Source organism: Pholcus phalangioides, unplaced genomic scaffold, assembly GCF_987345545.1.
Source record: "Pholcus phalangioides strain wild (caught in Gottingen) unplaced genomic scaffold, Ppha-v1.0 ptg000040l_1, whole genome shotgun sequence".
In the NCBI taxonomy this organism is placed as follows: Eukaryota; Metazoa; Arthropoda; class Arachnida; order Araneae; family Pholcidae; genus Pholcus; species Pholcus phalangioides.
The window spans coordinates 4,269,472-4,292,684 of NW_028301626.1; the positions used below are offsets into that span (position 1 = coordinate 4,269,472).

A 23,213-nucleotide genomic window follows, 5' to 3' on the forward strand; every position below is an offset into this window, starting at 1 on the left:
GACTATTATGTTCAAAAGCAGGAGTATTTAATCCATCATCGTAAATTGCATTATATCTTTCTCAGGCGAAAGACATCTAATGTCTCTACACATTAAATAATGTCCTTCTTTGCATCCTTGAATACCAAATACCTGATACGTGTGAGCGAACTTAGAATACTGCGCATAAATGAAGGATGGGAAAGGGGGGGGGGAAAGAATAACCTGACACGCTTGGGTGCACGAATGTTATTAAGGTGTTACGAACGCATGAATAACCTTATGAATGTGATCTGCTTTATGATACTGCTTTGGCACTCCCTGTGAAATAACTTTGATTCAAGGGTACAAATTGGAAATGTTTTATGTTCACATTATGAAATATACATAATCATTAAATAAACTTCATTTTTGTACGGGTTGTTCAAATTGATTGCACAATGGATATCTCTGCACCTGTCGACTTCAGAAACATGCTTTCAATTACAAAAAATTTTCAAATTACATTTACTCAAGTGTCAAGCTTATAAAAAAAGTGTTACAAAGTGTTTAAGTGTTACAAAAATTTACTCAAAATGTCTTTAATTTCCTAAGGGGCTGTATATGCAAAAAATAAATAACTTTTTATTTGGAACATATGTACTAAAACTTTCAATTAGTGAAATGTAAATGTGGCTCTGAAAAGTCATTAAAAAAAAATTACATATTTTTAACCCTACAAAGCATGATTTTTTTAAATTTTGAGCTGATAATTTTTTCTATAATTATTGAAACCTTTGGAAAGTCTGGAAAAATATTTTAAAAATCTATTCCGAATTGTACTCCTTATACAAGGTCTTAAAGAAAATGTACAGAGGGCGTAAAATCGCATATAAAATTTATGTATTGAAGTATTATTACTTTCCAAATATATAACTACCTTCTTTATGATTCAAACTATAGACAGAAAATAAAACTGGGCTGCAAACTTCAATGTAAAAAAAAAAAGAAATGCAAATAAATCCTTTCATGTGATGTCAGTCTTTCCACCATGACTGATGTTTATGTCCTTAACGCAACTTGTACAAAAATAAAAAGTCATCCTTTTTCTGGACATTTGATGGAAGGAAATTCATCGGAATAAGTATCTTTAAAATTAATTAAATATTTTTTTGCTTATCAGTATTAATGTTTTGTTATCGCATGTACGTAACTTCAACAAAAGAGGAAGGTTTGACCACATGTGAATCACTATAATCTTCAATTATTATCCAGGACTATTGGCTGCTAAGCTATTTCTCTGCACGATAAGACAAACAACTTTTCTTGTTACCATCAGAGGGTTCGTAAAACTTCCTTAAAAAAGGAATTTTCCACTATTCCCCTATTTACGACGTGTGACATCATTTCGAAAGGGGAAAAAACAGAGACAAAAGACTTTTTGCCCCACAAGAAATTCCTTAGGGATTGTTTTCAGAAGTGTGGATTCTTTTTAAATAAAGTAGGGAATTTTTAGGGACAATTAGGGATTTTGTGATTTTTGTATAAATTCGGGAGATTTAAGAACTTTTTGGGAGGTCAAGAGATGAAGCTAAAATTTGGGAGACTCCCGGAACATTTGGGAGACTTGGCAGCTATGACATGGGGACTGTATAAAACGTTCTTAATGTATATGACATTTTTTTATACGTATAGGACCCCCTGAAACAAATTTTGAAATTTTAAGTAAATTGAACATTATTTCAAAACTATTTGTAACCTAAAATATGATTTTAACGTCAACGGTTGCAGATATATCTACTGTGAAAACAATTTGGGACAGCCTGTATAGCTGTTTCTTTTCAGCAAATTTTATATGGAAATGTTAACGGGGGAAAAAAGTTTTACAAACATCATATCTGGATTACACACATACAAGTTATTTTTTACCTATAACCTCCAGCAATCTATCCATAACAGCTGCCATGAGATTAAACAGCTCTCGCCACAAAAAAACATAAAAAAAGTCATTTATCAAATTTTTGACATACACCCACTATTTGGACAGCAGCGTTCTTTTAGGCTTATCTTCATGGATATTTCCAAAAAAAAAAAAAGCTATACATTCCACATTTTTGAAATGAAAAATTCAAAGTTGAATTTTCAAAATAAAATTTAACTCAAATTATAGCCAATGACTTGAAGTTTTAATATGTAACAAATATTTCCCCTTTTATTTGGTAATATATTTTATTTTTTGGGTCTTATGACTGAAAGTCATGAATTTTGTCCCGTCACGAAACCAAATATCGCTGTAAAAAAATTATTTCTGCTGTTTATGCCCCTTAAAATGATGAAAGCCTTATTTCTTACACATACGCTAAAAAAAAGCCAGTTTTAAAAATTATTTTCTTCTGTAGTTTTGATGATTTTTCAGGGTTTTTCGAAACAGTATATAGAAAAGTTTATTTTTTTACATATATCTAACAACCTAAAATCGAAATTTCATATTCATGACAGACAATGTATTGGTATGGATGGTAGTTTATAATTTAATATCTTTAGTTTAAAGTGTTCTTTAATTCTTTCGCTGGTTAACTGCAAAAATGTTTAACTGAGAGAAAGATATCTCAAATATTCTAAATAGGCTATGCAAATACACTTACATTTGCTCAAAAAATGTATACAAAATGTGATAGGTGACCCAGAGACTTCTATAACATTTGAAAAACGTCCACCCCATGAGGAAATTCAAAAAACACATGCCCTCCCCCCCTCCCTGTAGTTTCAATTTTGGTTCTGGTAAAATGTTTAAAATCTGGTCAAAGTGGACACTGTACTTGCTCAGCTGTGTATTATATCAAGACGATTATTCCTTTTACTTTCAACTTTTTTTTGTTGAAATCAAATAGTAATTTGATGTTGGTATAAATCTCACGTTTACGCCTCTCACATTAGTGATCTAGAGTGAAATTGGGGGTGGGGAGGAGGTGTGTGCAGAGCCTGGAAAAAAGAATAATTGTACAAAGATAATGGTTCTGTCCCATAAAACATAGAATGTATTGTCATTTTAATGACCATACTAAAATACCCCTTATGATACATCTCCCTGGATCTGTGCCTGGCAGTGATTTTCACAATCTGTACTACTTAACTTTCGTATTTAATTGAAAAATAACATGAATGTTGAAACATAACATGAGAATGTTGCAGAGGGTTTAAACACTTCACTCATAGTTAGTAAAACTGGGGGCAGATGACAGCACTACACATAACAAGCATTACACAGAAACAAAAACTTTACGTCAGGTTGCACTACACGTACACGCACATTCCCGCATGTACCGATTCGTTGGGGGGGGGGGTTCCGCCGGGGGGGGGGTGTAGCAGTAGTAGGTAGGGGCTCGGGGATCCATGATGTTCTTAAGTCAGCCACCTCGTTGGGCAATTTGCCTGTTGTGGCGTTGTATTTGTATTTGTATTAATAAATTTAACTTAAAACTTTAAAACCTTTTAACTGAGAAAACTTCATTTTTAACTCATAGTTTCCATTCTGTTGCATAGTTTGAATTTTTGGAAGATATAACTGAGTGTGGACAAATTAGCCTAAATTATTATTTATTTAAATTTAAATGATTGATGAAAAAATTTATTATATTTTGAAGCAAATACCTTCATGTATTATCACCTGATGTTGATATAAATATAAAAAATCCTTAATTATTTAAGATAATGACGTAACAGAATAGACGACAGAGAAAGATCTTGTACTAAAGACATAACATGAATCTCAAGTTGTCAAATCCAAAAAAAATTGATCAAGCATCAAAAATAAACCTTTCAATGAGCTCAAAAGTGTTATATTTTTAAACCAGATTAAATCTGTTATTTCCCAAATGACTAACAGAGCAGACATTTTAAAATTGGAAAAATTTCGGGACAAGAAAAAAAAAAATTTTTTATAGTCCGTTTTACTCATCTACAGCATATAGCCTATCCGTGTAAAAAAAAGAAAATCGGAAACGGTTCATACACTTTTTGGGAATGACCTGCATCGCATGTGCATGATGTTTTCAAGCAAATAATCATTTTGTATAGGTCATAGGTCTAGACAAAGTGCAGAAATTTCTATATGACGCATGTACTAATAAAAAAGTTTATAAACAGCTCGTTTTTTTAAACCCTTTAAGCGGTTTTTGAGATTTTTCTGATCCACATTACAACCACCACATTGGAAATCACTAAGCCTTTCACAAATTGCAACATATTTTCAAGAACATTTTTTTCTGATTGTCAGCTGATCAATGCTCCCCCAACAAGAAAATTGACTCTTCCCATCACTTTTATTTCCCTCACTATGACACAGGTACCTGCTATGAAGTGTGTGGCTTACCAGGAACAGATTTTTTTTGGAAAAAAATCATTTTGCATTATTTAAAATGAGCATATATTTCTTTACTGCGATAAAAGAAAGGGGGGGGGGAAACAGTCTCCCCTTTTTACCTGCTCCTGTTACCTAACTTTAAACAAAAGCTGACTGTCCACTGGCAGTTGGGGGGGGGGGGGAGTAGAAAACACATTTGACAAAAAACAACTTCAACTCCTATTTGGACTCGTCAATACCAAAATAAAAGCGTTTTTAAGATCCCAAGACATTGAGATGACCGAAATAAAGCAGATCAAGTTTAACGAGATATTTTGGGGTTGCAACTGTAAGAGTTAAAAAATGTGACATTTGTTTAATTTTTAAAAAATTCAAATTTTTTTTAAATGAATTGCATTTCCAAAGTTTTGGAATGTGTATACACATAATAAATGAATTCTTGTATTTTGTTCTGGAACCAAGTAAGTAAACGAACAGTAATAGCAGCTCAGCAGAAATAAGATAACTTGTTATCTCATAAGAGAGTGTCTGTTGTTTTATCTTCAAATAAGTCTAAAGGTTAATTTTTGCAACATCGGCAATACCAAGGAAGAGAGAACAAAAAAATAAAAAAAGAGAGAAAATAACAGAGAAAGAGAAAAACAACCAATGCCACGTCAAACTCTGCCATATAACGTTGTGCCAAAACACATTCACCTTATGGTATTCACCATAAATGTGACATCCTCTATCAATGTTCCTATTTTACCAATTTTTTAAAACTTGTAATTAAAAATTAATGACAAATTAGACTAGTAACCAAAAATAGATGCAAGCATGTTTCTTAATGCCTATTTTTTCAACACTGGCCCTATTTATTTCACTTTCATCAATTCTGAAACAAACTTTTCTAAATTCCGAAATTATTTCCTTTATTAATTCCCAATTTTCCTTCCCAATAATAGGGCTGCAATTCCTGAACAGTTTGCAGACAAAGTGTTTTGAGATGGGACAAGGGTGTCACAGGATATTTTAGAATTTCCAAAAGGGTCATGAATGTTAAAGTTAAAAAACATTTTCATTATTCTGTCCTTTTTTATACATTTGTATCATTATATTGTATGGTTTTGTAATTTTTTCTGCACTTAGACTTTCCAACACCATCCTGCCTGAAATGCCAATCGATAGTAAAAATCGCTTAAGTGATAGATTGGAATGGTTGTATGGTTTGTGTGTTTCAGACTCATAAGATGTTGCTTAGTAGTTTACACATTTTTATTCTTTCACAGATTTAATTAGTTTTGTTAAAAAAAAATGAGCAAACTCAAATTTTTATATGAAAAGTAGTGATGATATTTGTTATATTCATGGCCCAATAATATTTATGTTAGTACAACATCTATTATTGTTTTGAATTAGCAATTAGGCTGTCACGACTGATTTCGCCCAGTTTCTCATGGAAAATGGCTAAACAGTTGAGATCCTTGTTTCATTCGTGTCACTTCATTCACAGCTCATCCAATGACTCTTGACCAGAGGTTCTTAACCTTTTTTTTATCATCGATAATAACCAAAATGAACAACAAGATCAGCTTCGTGACCCAAGGAACGGTTTGCTGTTTTGCAAAACGAGTGACAATAAGTGCATTCATAACCGGACTGTAAGTGGATTTGAACGACCCATCTAAGAGGCTCCAGGCTCCTGCGAATCAAGTTTGGGCTGTGACCCCACAGCTCAAGAATCCCTAACTGTAAGAGGATCTGTACAACTCTTCTCGGATGCCCTTGCGAATCAAGTTCGATTGGGATTCATAGCTCAAGAGTTCATGGCTGTTATGTTAATTGTATTGAAAGACCCATCTCAGAAGTCCTGCGACTCAAGTTTGGGTCGTGACCCATAGGTTAAGAACCCCCGCTCTTGAGGATTACAGTAAAATCTCTGGTCAATAAATTTAAGCAATCTTATTCGTTCTCTATATTTCTTCTCATTGAGTAAAATACAAATGGCAAAGAAAATTGTGAGGATATAGCGCCAAAATGCAGTGGCAATGGAGCATAGATAATGGCAACTGATATTTTTTACACACATACAAAGGCCACAACAGGCAAGTTGCCCAACGAGGTGGTTGAAAAAATCGTGCCCATAAAAAATATGGATGTCAAATATAACCCAAATACTGAATATAAAAGCATACACAGTCAAATCTCGTTAGAGAGAGAATCTCATTTTAACGAACACTTTTCTAATTCCCCCGATAAGTTTACATATGAACAATGCGAAAACCTGGGATTCCTTTATAACAAAATTTCATTATAACGAAGTGATTTCTCCAGTCTCTTGAAGTTCGTTATAATGGAATCAGACACTATCACAAAGAGAAAAAAAATTAATAATATATATAATTCATCCCTTCCAACCAACACGCTATGATAATAATTAGAAACTCCAATGCTTAAGAGGGGATCGAACCACAAAGCTTCGTAATGCAAGTTTCAGGCACTGTCCACTGCACCAACCTCACGCCACTTAGTTAGTTTTGAATTTAATCAGTTTGTTTTAAACAATATGTTTTTCGGTATTTTTTGAAAAATCATTAATACTAAAAATTTCTGTACAAATGCTTCCCAACAACCTTTGATATGGGGAACTATATTCTGTGAGAGGTTACACTCTTCTTTTCGTTGCACTGCAAACTTAAGTACGAACGGACTATAGAACCATGGGTATAAATTTGAATTCATAAAAAAAATAAATAAAATAAGCAATGCAATCAAGTCCGATCAAATACACAAAACAGCGTCATGGGCACACCTCTCCAAAAAGTTATATAAAAATGAACAATGCAAATGGTTTACCTTTGATAAGACTCCACTCTGACAAAACACACCGGGCAAGTGATTGGAGTTGAGACTACAATTGAAATCAGTGACATCAGTTGTAAAGTTCTGATTCTGAAGGTCTTGGACTAGATTGGCGAAACTTTCAGTCACATTATCAGACTGTAGCTGCATAGACTGCGGATGATGCCTCAGGAGAGCGAATTCAGACAGAGATTCTAATGACTCTAGACTGTTGATTGTTTTGGTGCAGTGAGAGCAGGGGAGACACACCGCTATTAAAACCAGAGCGCAAAGGGCCTGCCATTGCCGATATTTTGAGCATGAACACGAGTTCCTCGATGAGCTGCCATCTGGTTTCGACTTGAAATGGTGAATATGCGAATTGAACATGCTGGGGGAAAAAATTATAACAATGGTAGACTCTATAAAGAAAATGGAAATACAGAATCAAGATACATACTAGCCTACGATGTTATGAAACAGTACCTAAATAATAGTCTTCAAAAAGGAATTTTATATTTCAAATTTAAAGAAAATATGCATCATGCACACTAATTAAAAATGCAAATAGCCACTCATTTTTTAACGCAATTGCTTCTGGAATTCAAGCATTCAATATCACAATGCACGAATAGTTTCTCTATATAACTGCACAAGGGGAAAAAAACCTACTGAGCAGTGGATATTTATTCATAGATTTCAAGGCGCACACATTTTTGCAAATTTCAAAATTTTAGAGACAAAGTCAATGACACTGCTCAGGTTTTAACACTTCTTCCGGTGTGGGTGCCAGGCTTGCTGCTCACTTTCATAACAGAACTGTTTTACATAGAGTGTCTTCTTGAGGGCCCCTTTGAAAGGGTTATAAATTATGCAAAGTAAATGTACATTTTTGTGGGGCTCTTTCATTTGGCTTGGGCCCCTGGCTGCCACAGCCTAGTTACAGGCATGTGTTTCATCTCAACAGGTTCGCAATGCGAATAAAAACAAATGGTTTGACAGACATTTTTGAAAAAAATCTAATATATCACTTCAGTTTCAATTCCTCTTTTGGTCTGGGAACCAGTCTCAGTCCACGATCTCGCAGTGAAAGCATTTCGCGCTATATCTGGAGAGGTTTGCAATACATATAGACGACATTGGTATCATCTATTAGCTATTCCAAAGACAAATCTGATGATTCTAATTTAATTGTCATTACCTACCTGACAAACAATTCAAGGCACATAGAAAATATTCACATCAAAACTTGCGGTCGTATCTATTGTATGGCTTACCCCAATTTTTTTTCCTTTTTGAATCAATAATCAAGTGTTTCCAGACTTTGCAACAAAGATGGGCTGGAAAAGATTTTTGCAAGAAAGTCCATTGGCAGAGTTCTGGCATTCATTCAGCCCTGTACATGGTGGATAAGTACATTTTGTGTGAATAATAATAAGACTTATTTCGGTCCTCAATCATAGCCCCTACATACTAGATCAGGGGACCTCTAGACTGGGATCTTTGGCAGGATCCAGGATCAAACTTTTCATGGGCCTTCTATATTACCATTTATAACTTGAAAAAATAAAAAAAATGGTGAGAATTGTCCCGAGTCCTGTTAGCCCCACCCTTGTGTGAGAGGGGAGTATATCCACAATACAGACTACTATTGCTATGATTAATAGAAAACTCTTTGCCCATGGCACCTAATGGCTCCTGCATGTTTGCAAAAAGGTATAGGACACTGCTGTGCGTATGATCTCACTTATAGGTTGTACAACCTATGCCCAGGGCAACAACTAAATACTTTTTCAGCCGGGGCAAGAACACATGTTAGTGCCCAATTCTAATGCAGAAACAGCATTTTTAAAGGGTGCATATGGCACCCCCCTCTTCCATCCAACACCTGGTACATAAGATCTGCCTATGCTGTCACTACTTTTTTTTTGACAGCCTCCATATACATACAAGCTCAACTCGAAACGAATAAAAGATACAAAACTTGTCACACATCAATTCCTTGATTCCAAGATCACACAAAACGCTAATGAACTTTGAAAAGCACCTACTTTATTAGAGTTAATACATAACCAAGTAACAAAAAAAAAAACCTGGCTTATAATCCACTCTGATTTCTTGCGATACCTGTATTGATGAACACGAGAGCGTCCAATACTTTCAACTACTCCTACAATTTTTGACCAGATCCACTATTATTAATCGGCGCCCTTCCCTCGTTCAAATTATAAACCATTAAACTCAATAAATCAACATTCACAGGATTGTCTCACATGGACGGCCAGGCAATAATTAACTAGATAGCCAGTGCTATTATAATGCATCTATTAGACAGATATATGTTAAATGTTATATTTATATAAATGTTAAATCCATATAAAATTTCATATGTCTATAGACATATAACATTAACTTTGATGGCAATAAAATTTGCATAATCATTAGGATAACTTAAAGTGGTAGAGACATGACCATTCTCAGCAAATAGAGATTAGCAAGCCAGTTATCAAGATATAGATAATATTGTTGTTGTGTGTGGTTGAAGAAATATAGCATTTTAAAATATCACAAGTGGTTAGAGCATACTCACTTGTGATTGGTCTTTCTCTGTATTGTTTCTTAAAATGTCAATATTGTCGAAGTTGTCAACAGCATGGCTCCAGCGCTAGGATTATCAGTGGTTAAATACTGCGGCGACAGCTCCTTTTTTTCGTTGCGCCTTCATCCGAAAGAAACCCGCCATCGTTCACGCCGGCATTTTACTAAACGTAGTAGTAGCGCCGCAATTGCACGCATCCCGTGACGTCACGACCCCAGCAGCTGGCGCTCAACCAATCGGATCGCGCGTATCATGATGACGTATAAGGTCTGATCCACCAATAAAAATGCCATGATTTTTCGGTCTCAAGGTTCTGAATTAAGAAAAAAAAACCTATTATTATTTTTTTTTCAGGGCCGCCTTAATGCATGGGGCTCAGAGGCAAATTTGTTTCGCTGGCTTTGGGCCATGGTAGAGGCCCCCCATCATACGATTTATGAAGGCGTCTTCGGTACGGTATAGGCCAAGGCGACCCCGTGAGGGGTGGGGCCAACACCAGCTGTAGTAGACTACTATATCTGGTGTTGGCGGGGCTGACAGTAGAGCCGCCCTTAGGGGGTGTGCGCATGGCCCCCAATCCAGGATCTTATGCGGGGCCCCCCCCTTTATGATGAATTTACAGCGTGAAAAAACAAAAAATGGTGAAAATCGTCCCGGGCCCAAGGGGTGGGAGCCTTGTCAGCCCACACTCCTTGTGGGGGCCATGGGTGTGCGGCCCCAGCTCTCACGGTAAAACAAGTGAAAAAATATGCATGCATAAAAAAAAAGCTTCTTTTTCGTAGTAAGCAAGGTGTCTGGGACTGATTTGATTCTCAATTTAAAAAGAATTCTGGAATTATTCTTTTAATTAATTCTGAATTTTTATCAATTCTGGGATTTTTTCTTTCTCTGGGGGGGGGGGGGCATGATGATGATGTCAATTCATATATGCATATATACATTAGATCAGTCAACCGCCCATGTTGGTGATAGATATTTTTCAGAATTTCCGTATGCCCCATTCATCCTGCTTCCCGCAAAGTATATAAAATCGGAGCTAAGGAGACCCGAAATTATTCTCCCGCCTGATAAGGGTGGCCCTGCCGAATTCTACATGTGGCCCTCGGGCCATGCGTTGAAGACCCCCTCGTGTAAGCCCATGTTGCGTCGGCATCCATCGTAAAAGCGACATGGATATTTCTTTGATCATTTTTGTCGCATCACTACTTCACCAAACACCAACTCTGGCCATATCGCTATAGTGTAATTTACTGCCATTAGTGAGATGGGTTGGAAATGAAGGCGCTGTCTATCGGTGGTCGCCTCGAGTTCGTTAGGGAAAATATCTTATCAATATCCTCCTCTCTTGGGTTCGAACCCGGGACCCTGACAACAACCTTCACGATGGTAGACGAGCATCTTACCACCATGCCACTCGGGCACATGTTGCATCACTGTCATTTTCTGCACACGAGGGCTAATTTGACAAAATTTCTAGGACGGCCGGTCCTAGAAATTTTGCCGCCCCCCTTAGATACGATCAAAGCGTTTGAAGGCGGTACGCTTTGGATATGCGACTATCTGAAAATAGTTTTCTTTCTTCACGCCTATTACTACCCTAATATAGTGGTTCCCAAAGTGTGGGAAGGGAAGGGCGGATCACACTGACGAAGTAGAGCAGTGGCTCTCAAACTTTTGCCGCTCGTCGTGGCTCCCATTCTGAGATAACGTTTATTAGCTGCTGCCCAGAATAGTCTAAAAAAGAGTTACTCTTCAAAACACTGACTTTGCAATCATCAATGTCTACAGCTCGCTGCGATTTCATTGACAAAGGTTGACGACGCCCTTAGGAACCGAGGTGCTCACTTTGAGAAACACTGGCCAAGTCCCACAGAGAAGATAACAGACAATAAATAACCAAAAAACTTAGGGTTGTCTTTGTCAGAGACAAATTTGACAATAATATAGTGTCGACGTTTTTGGCGGTATTTTGGGCTGTCAAATTACAATAGCCGGGTCAAAACACGCAAACTATAGTGTTTTTAAAACATTGTGAAGACCTCTAGAAATAGGCCAATCTCCGAAATTGGCCAAAAGGGGCATGCGTCGGAAGATGAACAAGGAATCCAAACTTGCTCAGGTATTCAGCCAAAAGGAAAGTCAACTGGAAAAATGTTGATAAAGAATGAAAAGTCCTTTACAAAGAAGAGAAAGAACAATTTTTTTTTAAGAAACCAGGTAGATTCTTGAACCTGGAGAACCAGACCACCCAATTTCCCATCACGTCGTCAAAGATGAAACGTCGTTGTTGATCATCATAACAAATCTGTCATAAAAAAACAAATACCGCCCCCGTAAACACGCCGCCCTAGGCTGCTGTCTCGTCACTTCATGCCTGGCGCCGGCTCTGGACCCCGAGATATACAATTTATTGCCGATTCCGAAAACGGCAGCCTCTTCTTTTATTTCAATACTCACCGAGAGGATGGTGCGCTAACTTCTCGATGTGGGACTCTCCTTGTAATGGCAATATTTTTTTGTGGTCATGTCGCTGATTCTGTTGTACCCTCGCGTCAGGGATACTTCTTTTGGCGTACGCCCACGTGTTTGACCTATTTGGGAAAGATACGCCCCTATTGGCATTTCGGTTGAAACCAAAACACATCAGCTGTTTATTTGCTCCACACAAACACACACACACACACACGTTTACACCAGATGCGTTAACGCTCGTGATCACGAACGGGAAGACAATTTATATGGGTTTATTTTTATCATGCAATATACAGGGTGTATAGATAACAGGGAGTATGGTATTTTACTGGCGAACCATTGATCCAAGAGAGACATGAACGTCATAACAAATAAAACGTGGAGTATTCAGATATATTATTCATGCTGTAAGGGGTGTGCTGTACGGTTATCAAAATAAAAATGTCAACTGTATACGGACATCCAGTGCCAAAAACGCAATTAGAAAGTTCTTGCCCTGTCTCTCCTGATGCCAAAAAATACAATTTCCACCTTCCTACCCGCAAGTGCAACATTCGCAGAGATATCTGAATTCAAAAATCGGAGGAAATTTGGGAAAGAAGCGTTGTCTATTCATTCTTGTTGTTCTTTTCCCAACTTTCCTCTGATTTTTGAATCCAAATACCTCAGATAATATCGCATTTAGAAACGTGAATTCTTTTTTGCTTTTTGTTCTCAGGAGAGACAGGGCAACAACTTTCTAATCGCGGGTTTCTTTTTAGAACACGGGCACTGTACAAAAAAGTTCTTATTTTTTTATGAGTACGATCTCTCAAAACAATTACGTCATTTAAAGAAAGCCATTTTTTTGTAATTGGAAGTGTGTGTGTATACTTCTAAAGTCAATGGCTACAGAGTTAGTCCTACGGGCAAACAATCTGAATCACCCGGTATAGTGTCTATTGCTTTGGCGTAAATATTTTGTGGCATATTATTTGGGCTCTTAGTAATGTCCGTTTTGAACAGAACAAACTTGCTCTTAGTTTTTGCTGTTCAAAAACTACCCTCAAGTGCCAAAAACCTCACAGTGAAACCAATTTTTTTTTTCCTTCGGTGGCACTAATACAAGCAGATTAAAAAAACTGTCTAAATTTTAAATCTATCTAACAGTTTCATTTTTATATATGAATGAATGAACGCCAGAACTTTGCTACTGGACTTATCCCTTTGCCGAGATCTCTTCCAGCCCATCTTCGTGACATAGTCCGGAACATTTTATTTTGAATCGAAAAGGAAAATAAAATTAAGAAACATTTTAACATAATAAATATTTTTAACAAAATTTTTACAATATATTTTCCCTCGGACAAACGAGTACTATCGCGATTAATAGATTTTGTGGTGGTAACAGACGAGATGGGGTTGGGAGTTGGAGAAAAGTTCCGGGGTTTCGTTAAAAAGAATTAACGTGCATACAGCCGAATTCCGTTTTAACGAACTCCAAGAGACCGGAGAAATCACTTCATTATAACGAAATTTCGCTATAAAGGAATTCCAGGTTTTAGCATTCTTCCTATGCAAACTTATCTAAGGCATTAAAAAAGCTTTCGTTTAAGAGAAATTTTTACTATAACGATATCTGTTAAAACGGGATTCGACTGTATTAGAATGAAGGTTAAGTAGATTTCGTCATCTTCATGCAGTAGACTCGGGATCGTCTTAAGAGCATCATTCGCCCTCGGGCAATCTGAGGCCCTACGTGGCAAATTCTCGAAAAATTCAATTAATTCTCATATTTCTGAGGCGTCTGGGCCATGCCCTGGTGGGTCCGCGCGTTAAGACGACACTGAGTAGGCTCTCGACTATTTGGTTTCCGTACTATCCGGTCTAGTTAAAAATTAATACATAACAGTTTTCCGTGATTCCAAGCTGCACGGAAACCGGTTTTCGTTTTAGGACGTAGAGAACGCGAAATCGACCGTTAAAATCTTTCGCACTGTGCTATTCCCGCCTCAAAACGGGAGCGGTTTTTGCGCAGGCCATAGCTGAGTGGAGGGGCATTGCACCGCGGAAGAGAGCTAAAAGGCAGAAGCCCTCAGTCATCTACATCAAGGACTGAAAAACCTACATCAAGGATTTAAAAAACTTAGGCGGCCTACTTTTTGACATTCGTGTTATCATTTATCATCGAAGAGAGTAATATAAGTTTTATACTAATTTTTGTAAGAATTAAACTCTTAAGTTTTATGTTAATGTCTTGTTCGTTTTAAAAGCGTACGGCATGTGTTCATACCGGACAGTGTACATGATTTTATGTTTCCCTCCAATCAAGATAGGCGTAAAAGAGAATTTATCCTAAAAGCCCCTAAAATATGTCCAGTATTTTTTATTTTTTTTTTTTTGGTAAAGGGGCCGTTGAAGTATTGCGTAAGCAAATTTTTAGCCATTTTTGACCCCTCCCCTTGTCAGCAAAAGTCAGCAAAATACTGACCCCCCCCCCCGTTTGTCAGCAAATTTTCGCCATCAGCTCTGCCCCTCTGAATCCTAACGCATATTGGTGGGATCAGAGACGTACACAGGGGAAGGGGAGGCATAGAGGGCTCGTGCCCTCCTCTCACGATCAAAAATTTATTTTTTTAATGCAAAAAAATAATTTTTTTAATTGAAATTTCGGAAGAAAATACCTTTATATGTTATTATAATCAATTTCTGTTAATTTCAATGCCATTTGAAGGCTATGAACTCAAAATTTATCTTTAATAAATTCATTTGCGGGCCAAGGAGGACAAAATATGGCCCCGGGGGTTATCTGATTCGGCCTGCCCTCTTCACACCTAATTTTGTAAAAATGAACTAAGCGGCACGCACATTTACAGATCGCTTAAGTGCCCCGTGGTACAATTCCATAACATTTAAGCGGCCCGTGGCATATTTTCAGATCACTTAAATGACCCGGGACACAGTTCCAGAACACTTAAGCGATCCGTTACACATTTACAGATCCCTTGAATGACATGTGGCGTAGTTTTAGAGCATTTAAGTGGGCCCCCAGTGTGGTTCTACATCACTCAAGTTACCCGTGGCACATTCCCAGATTATTTGAGTGATGCTTTTCACATTTCCAGACCACTTGAGTGGCGCAGACACATTTCCAGAGCACTCAAATGGCCCAGACACATTTCCAGAGCACTTAAGCGGCCCGGAAACATTTCCAGAGCACTTGGATCCGCGAAACATTTAGAGATCACTAACGTGGCTCTGTAGGGCACTTATCAATAAGGGGGAGGGATGTTACTTCAAGTGCCCACAAACTAGTGAAAGGTTTTTCTCATTTTTGGCGCACCGAGTAAGATGCCATTGAAAATATTTAATATTTTCATAAAGGGTGGCTGATGACGTAAGCATTATCCAAATCCCCTCCCCTCTTGTCATCAAAAGTCAGCAAATAGGAAACCCCTCCCATCGATGAGGACGTAATACTTGAATGGCCCCAAAGGCTTTTATTTGTATGAATAAAAATACATACAATGAGAGACATAACAAAAATAACACAAAATAGACACAAACTGAATACAAGGGTATGATCTCCCAAGGGACCTATGTCCGTTCAGGGCAGATCCATGAAAATAACTCCAAAATATTTTCTCGTAACAACACATAGTTTTATATATACACGTATGTGTGTACACGTGCACACACACACACATTAGTTTATTGGTTTGTCTTAAAACTTTGTATATATTATTTATGATATCCGTATTTTCCACACATATTTTAATCATAGTGTTATACTTTATAGGCATTTTTCATCCTTTATGTGTGAATCCAAGGTATTGTAAGTTTTTGGTCCTAAATAGATAAATTGTTTTTTTTATTATAGTTTTACGAGGAAGAATTATTTGAAACTCGGTTCTCCGTTATTATTCTCCGTTATTTAAGAGCAAAAATGTAGATGTTGTTTACCTTGATTTCCAAAAGGCATTCGATCGGGTCCAACATGGTAAACTCTTGAAGTGTTTACAGGAGATTGAAATTGGGGGCAACTTGCTGAATTGGATAGAATCGTGGTTAAGAGATAGGTCGCAACGAGTTATGGTGAACGGGGAATTCTCTGGTTGGACAGACGTCACAAGTGGAGTTCCTCAGGGAAGTGTCCTTGGCCCCATACTTTTTTCACTTTTTATCGATAAACTCGATCGGGGTACTCGATGGGATTACTAGAAAATTCGCAAATGATGTGAAGCTAATGGGGGTAATCGGGAATCAAAGCGATAGGGAATTGCTCCAGAACAACTTAAACACGATTGCAGCATGGGAAAATGAATGCAGCATGACGTTTAGCGTTGATAAATGCATGGTAGCTCATTTTGGTTCGAGCAACCCACGGTTCTCTTACGAGTTGAATGGTGTCACTATCCCGGATGCAACTAGGGTTACCGATTTGGGACTTCTCATTGACGAGCGGCTTAGGTTTTCTGAACATTGTTCAGCGGTGGTCAAAAAAGCGAATAGAATGCTTGGTCTCATTTTCAAAAAGGTCTCTTCGCCTTCTCCTAAAGTCATTCTTCCGCTTTTTCGAGGTTTAGTTCGTCCTGGACTGGAGTATGATGTAAGGTTTTGAAGACCATGCCTACAGAGGGACATAGACTTGGTTGAAGGGGTGCAGAGAAGAGCTACACGTGTCCTTATTGGAACACGGGGTTTTAGTTATGAAGAGAGACTTGACTTCATTTTTTCAATATGTTTACATTGGATGAACGCAGATGTCGAGGAGATATGATCGAAGTGTTCAAAATTTTCAATGAGATGGGTAGAATGGACCATGAACTTTTAGTACACCGCCAATCGACTGCTTTTATTAGGGGACACCAGTATCGATTGGTGAGGGACAATGTAAGGTTATGGTGTCGCAGGGAATTTTTCTCTAATAGGGTTGTTAATAAATGGAATAGCGTACCCCCGGAGGTAGTAAATTGTAACACAATTGACACGTTTAAAAAGAAATACGATAAACATGTTGGTGTAAATCTAGAAGCTATCCAGTCTTATAGTCCGTTTCAGGTTAACTTTGCAGTGAAGGGGAAGCTACGAGGGAACCGCATCACTCGTTGCTATGGGAACGAAAGCCTCTTAACCAATGTATCGATGCGCGGTGTCGGTAAGGTATGGCCGATTCTCGCCAATCTCACTGAGAAAAATATTTTTTACGTGTAACGTAATTGCACAGTTAAATTAGTAATAATTATAGAATTAAAAGAAAACCATTGACGATACTTTCAGAAATTAAAGTGAGGTTTTTGAAATCATTTGTTTTGTTTTTTGATTAGAAAGAGTTTTAGAATTTAGAAAAAATAATTATCTTCTATCAGCGTGTCACTTACTCTTCATTGATGTGCCGTAAGTAACACTAAAAATTTCAAAAAACAGTCATATTTTTCCACAATATTTCCCTTACCTCAGCTGAAATTTATTTACAAAAAAAAATCCAAACAATATTATGAAAGCAACGACTATAGTTAAAATACTGTATATTAACCATGGCTCTCAAAAACTTGGGGATTTTTAATTTTTTCTTCAATTTATATGGAAAAAATTAATGTTAAATTAAGTTTTTGAAGCCAATAAAAAAATAATAATAATAATAAGCAGATTAACTCTGTTTTCACGTGTAAATGCAGGAATAGCCCCAAATAATAATAATGATACGGAAAAGTTTAGAATTTTTCTACTCACTTTTCTTGCCGAAATTTTCGTCGCTCGACCTCCCCCCTTCCCCGAACGGTATACGTCGATGCCACTTGTTTTCACGACAGCTTTAGTCTTTTGTTACGGTTGATGTAGTGCGTGGCTATCTCTGGTGAAAATAAAGACGCAACTGTCACATAAAAGATGAAAGCCCAAACCACTGTGGACCCCCCCCCCCCACTCTCTCTCATTTATTTTATCTGAAGAGACACTAAAGGCAAGGGGCATCGAGAGAAACAGGTGGGTGGAAGATGGCGTCCGTTCGTGTGAGTGGAAGTCGCGACTCTGTCAACACTCTCCGTGATCGGAAACTAAAACTATCCCATAAACATGGCAAAAAATAAATAATTAAAAAAAAAGGAGGACATAAAACCAAAACTTCTGTACCCATAGAGGGCCTCTCATAACAATATCGGTGCTCTCGTGAAAGAAAAACACTTCTTGTAATCTATGAATGAATATCTGAACTCACTGAGCCTATTTTTGGGAGAAAATAAACTGATTGAATATTCGTTTTTATGTAAGCCTATAACTGCATGTAAAACAATGACAAATTGTATCGTTATGGAAAATTCTACCAAATAACGAAAAAAATGTATATATACAGTATACAATTGTGTAATGGAAAAAACAAGTGTGATATTGGCGGGGAAAATTTCTAGGATATCGCGCCAGAGTGTCGTTGCCGTTGCTATGGATTTTTGATAATGGTAACCAATATTTTTTATTATTTAAAAATTTTAAACAAGTAAACATCGGTTCAAAACGATGTTTTTTCAGTATTTTTTCAAAATCATATAAAAAATTGAAATATTCTGTATAAAGGTTCATCTTAAACTTCCGATATATGAGAACTATATTTTGCGGCGAAGGAATACACGCTCTACCTTTCTCTTCACTGCAAAGTTAACCTGAAACAGACTATAGAATAAGACAACCATAAGTATTCTTTATGGGCATTGTATAATATTTTATCATGTGTATTGTTTACAATGTTTCTAATTACATTTTTGATTGGGTTGCTTTATTTTTGAAATATATGGCATCCATATTTGTTATGGGCATCTTTTTCTCAGCCACCTCACTGGGCATTTTGCCCTCTACCCATTCTGAGCCTCTCCCCTCGGCCCCTACCCGTAAATATGCTCCTGGCTCTAAATCACTCTTTTGGTCACTCATATGTTTTCACACTATCTAGGTCGCTCTTTTCATCCCTTGCTTACGTTCGCTCTTTCGGCCATTCCCATACTCACGCATTCTCAGGTCACTCTTTTGGTCATTCGCATACTCACGTACTCTCAGACCACTCTTTTTGTCACTACCGTGCTTACACCCTCGGTGCCTAACTTTTGGTTACTTTCTCTTTCTTTCTCTGGCACCTCTCTATTTCACTCTTTTCGTCACTCACATGCTTGCCTTGCATACTGTTTTCGTCACTCACAGGCTTGCGCACTGTTTCCGTCACTCACAGGCTTGCGCACTGTTTCGGTCACTCATATTATTAGCTTGCACACTCCCTATTTCACTTTTTTGGTTACTCATATGCTTTCACGCTTCCTAGATTACTTTTGTGGTCGCTCACTTGGGAGCACTCTCTCAAGGTTACTCTTGCAGTCACTCCGCATGCTTTACACACTCTCTAGATTGCTCTTTTGGTTGCTCACATGCTTGGGTACTCTGTAGTCCACTCTTGTGGTCGCTCACATGCTTCCACACTTTGTAGATAACGCTTGTGGTCTGGCGATCGCTCACATGCGTGCGGACTCTCTTGGTCGCTCGCTAACCTAATCCTCGCTCCCAATGCTGAGGTGGATATTTATGCCTCTTTTTCCATTCTTCTCTAATTTTCTTAACCATTCATTCTTGGAATTTGCCGCCATGGGCACACTGGGCCGCACTGAACCCAACACCCTGAAAATATGTTCGTTCCTCAAGGTCAAACATCCCCCCCCCCCTTCCCCCCATCCTTGCATCCACTTGAAACTCGACTAGGCATCTCCACCAACATATTTTAATTCGAACTGTACTGAATTCGGCGTTTCGGGCTTCCATTAAATATGAATCCGTTGGAGGGGAAACCCTATCCCTGCCGTAAAAAAAAAAAAAAAAAAAGGCGCGCGTAATCTTTTTCAATAGACACCAACATCACGCAACGTGACAATTGAATGTTCTCAGGTGCACATTTGCCACGTGGTCTATCCACGCTTAAGCGTATTATATAATGCTCTGTCCACGAATTCGGATATACGACACTCGCTGACTTGATCGCAATCCTCTGCATCCACATTTCTGTGATTTTTCGTTGACGGACATTTTTGTTATTGATGCGCATTCGAGGGTTCGCCCCGCCCCTCTTTTTTTTTTATTGCTATACATGGAACGCATTTTTTGAGAACTGTTCTTCCGCTTACGGCTCGATCAGGTCGCATCTGTTGGAAAATGAATAAAAAGAGGAGTAGACTTTTTTTAAATCCTTGAAGACAGTGTTCACATGTTGTCAGACGTCTGACAACATTTCAACTCAACAACTTCCTACGCCATTGGACGGACAGCTGAATAATTAAATCATATGATACGATGCGCATTGATCTTTGGCAATACTTCATCCTATAAAACGTGTATGACTGAAACTGATATATGGATGAATATATCTGTTGATGCACGTTTCTCACGCAGACTATTCGTAGGAACTGGATTCGAATATATTAATAAGAAATGGATGACAGGGTGTCCCATAAATTCGTAAATTGTTTGAAAATTCATTTAAAAAAATTGATGGAATCGGTATATTCGAACGCAGTTTGAGAAAAAGTTATTCTCAGTTTTTTAGGTACCGAAAAAAAAGTTTAATTTTTGTCGATAGAAGGCGCTGCAAATCGGGACGAAAGCAAATCACAGAATTCTGAACCCGAACCTTTTTTCAATCTCTTCTGCGTCCGAAACGTTCATGAAGCTTCGTGGCTGAGGTAAAATAACTTCACCAACAGTGCTTTGGCGGGAGAAGTACCGGTGGCCAACACAGTTGCAAATATTTGGAGTTTGTTGAAGGGAATCATGTCCATCAGTGCCACGTTCCTCTTCATCACTCAACAAAATTTCCATATTCAAATATACTTTCTTCAAATCCTCTTTATCCCATGTTCTCAAGTTGTCTATTCGATATAGGATTCGAAGCTGTTGCTATGGTTTTCCATAAGCTGGAACCTTTCTTTCAGCGATGTGATCGTTTTGTCAAGCGCACCATTAAAAAAAGTTTACTTTAAAAGATCTTTTCCCAGTCCCAAAATAGGTTCATCTTCACTTTCACAGGGGCCGTTCAAGTATTACGTAAAACTAAAAACTGTGAGTTTTGACTGCTTTCATCTTAGGCGGCCTACTTTTTGACATTCGTGTTATCATTTATCATCGGAGAGAGTTATATAAGTTTTATAGTAATTTTTGTAAGAATTAAACTCTTCAGTTTTATGTTACTGTCTTGTTCGTTTTAAAAGCGTACGGCATGTGTTCATACCGGACAGTGTACATGATTTTATGTTTCCCTCCAATCAAGATAGGCGTAAAAGAGAATTTATCCTAAAAAAAACCCTAAAATGTCCAGTATTTATTTATTTATTTTAGGGTAAAGGGGCCGTTCTTTATAACGTAAGCAAATTTTTATCCATTTTTGACCCCCCCCCCTAGTCAGCAAAATTTCGTCATTAGCACCGCCCTCTGAATCCTGACACATATTGGTGGGATCAGAGACGTACAAGGGGGGGGGGGGGAAGGGGTGGAGCATATATATATATATATATATATATATATAGGGGGGCTCGATCAAAAGTTCATTTTTTTAATGCAAAAGAAAATATTTTATTAATTGAAATTTCGGAAGAAAATACTTTTATATGTAATTATAGTCGATTTCTGTTAATTTCCATGTTATTTGAAGGCTATGAACTCAAAATTTATCTTTAATAAATTCATTACCACCCTCTGAACCATATAATGATAAATCACATAAAGGCCCTTGGCCCGCAGACCAAATATGCCCCTGGGGGGTTATCTGATGCGGCCTGCCCTCCTCAAACCTAATTTTGTAAAAATGAACTAAGCGGCACATGTACAGATCGCTTAAGTGACCCGTGGTACAATTCCGGAACATTTAAGAGGCCAGTGGCATATTTTCAGATCACTTAAATGACCCGGGACACAGTTCCAAAACACTTAAGCGATCCGTGAAACATTTAGCGTTAAAGTGTTATGGAACTGTGTCCCAGGTCATTTAAGTGATCTGAAAATGCGCCAGGGCCGCTTAAATGTTCTAGAATTGTGCCACGGGTCACTTAAGTGATCAGTAAATGTGCCGATCCTTTGAGTGACATGTTACGTAGTTTTGAATCACTTAAGTGGCCCCCAGTGCGGTTCTACATCACTCAAGTTACTCGCGGCACATTCCCAAATTATCTAAGTGATCCGTGGTATATAATTACGGCTCACTTGAGTGATGCGTGGCACAGTTCCAGAGCACTTAAGCAGCCCGGACACATTTCCAGATCACTTGGATCCGCGAAACATTTAGAGATCACTAAAGTGGCTCTGTAGGGCACTTATCAATGGGGGGGGGGGAATGTTACTTCAAGTGCTCACAAACTATCGAAAGATTTTTCCTGTTTTTGGCGCACCGAATAAGATGCCATAATAATAGTTATGAGGCTGATGAGTTAAGATGTCGAGTGAGAATTTCCTAAATAAAAACGTCCTGATGAGTGAATTTATTTAATCAACATAACTACTCTTCTGAGAGTGTGTGTGTGGGGATGGGGGGTCACATAATGGGCGCACCTGTGTACCCTTTTTCCTATGGGTTTTGGAAAAATGTCTGCCCTTCAAAAGATTGATTGAGCAATTTAGCACGTATACAGGGTTTTCTGTAATATTGTGACGTAATTTAAAAAAAAAAAACATATATTGTTTGTAATTGCATTTTCAATTGGGTAGCTGTATTTTGAAATATATGACATCCATATTTATTGTGGACATCTTTTTCGCAGCCACCTCATTGGGCATTTTGCCTGTTGTGGCGTTGTATTTGTATTTGTATTTGTATTCTGTTAATGGAACCGACAAACTCAGAGGGTTGCTAGTAGACATCAAGAGGAACAAAATTTGAATTGGAACATGGTGTCGCAAACCACGTTTAGAGGGTGAAAAATGCATGCAGGTTTCGACGTCAGGCTGGAACGACAAAATGTGCAATAATATAACTACAGAAAGATTTATTTGATTAATTATTAC

At 37.7% G+C, this 23,213-nt stretch overlaps 1 protein-coding gene across 2 annotated transcripts in view; it reads right to left on the reverse strand.

Annotated features, from left to right (window-relative positions):
* The window catches only part of LOC149065293 (metal cation symporter ZIP14-like), a 30,810-nt gene extending 20,879 nt beyond the window's left edge, over positions 1–9,931 (reverse strand). Inside the window, exons 1-2 of one of the 2 annotated variants that reach the window (XM_089254245.1) lie at positions 9,732–9,931; positions 7,157–7,532 (exon numbers count right to left, since the gene is read on the reverse strand). In XM_089254245.1, coding sequence (XP_089110371.1) covers positions 7,157–7,531 — 375 coding nt within the window. In that variant the 5' untranslated portion in view covers position 7,532; positions 9,732–9,931. Of the gene's footprint in view, positions 1–7,156; positions 7,564–9,731 lie in introns of both variants that reach the window. The other variant, XM_089254246.1, reaches the window with a different exon arrangement.
* Positions 9,932–23,213: the final 13,282 nt, after the last annotated feature.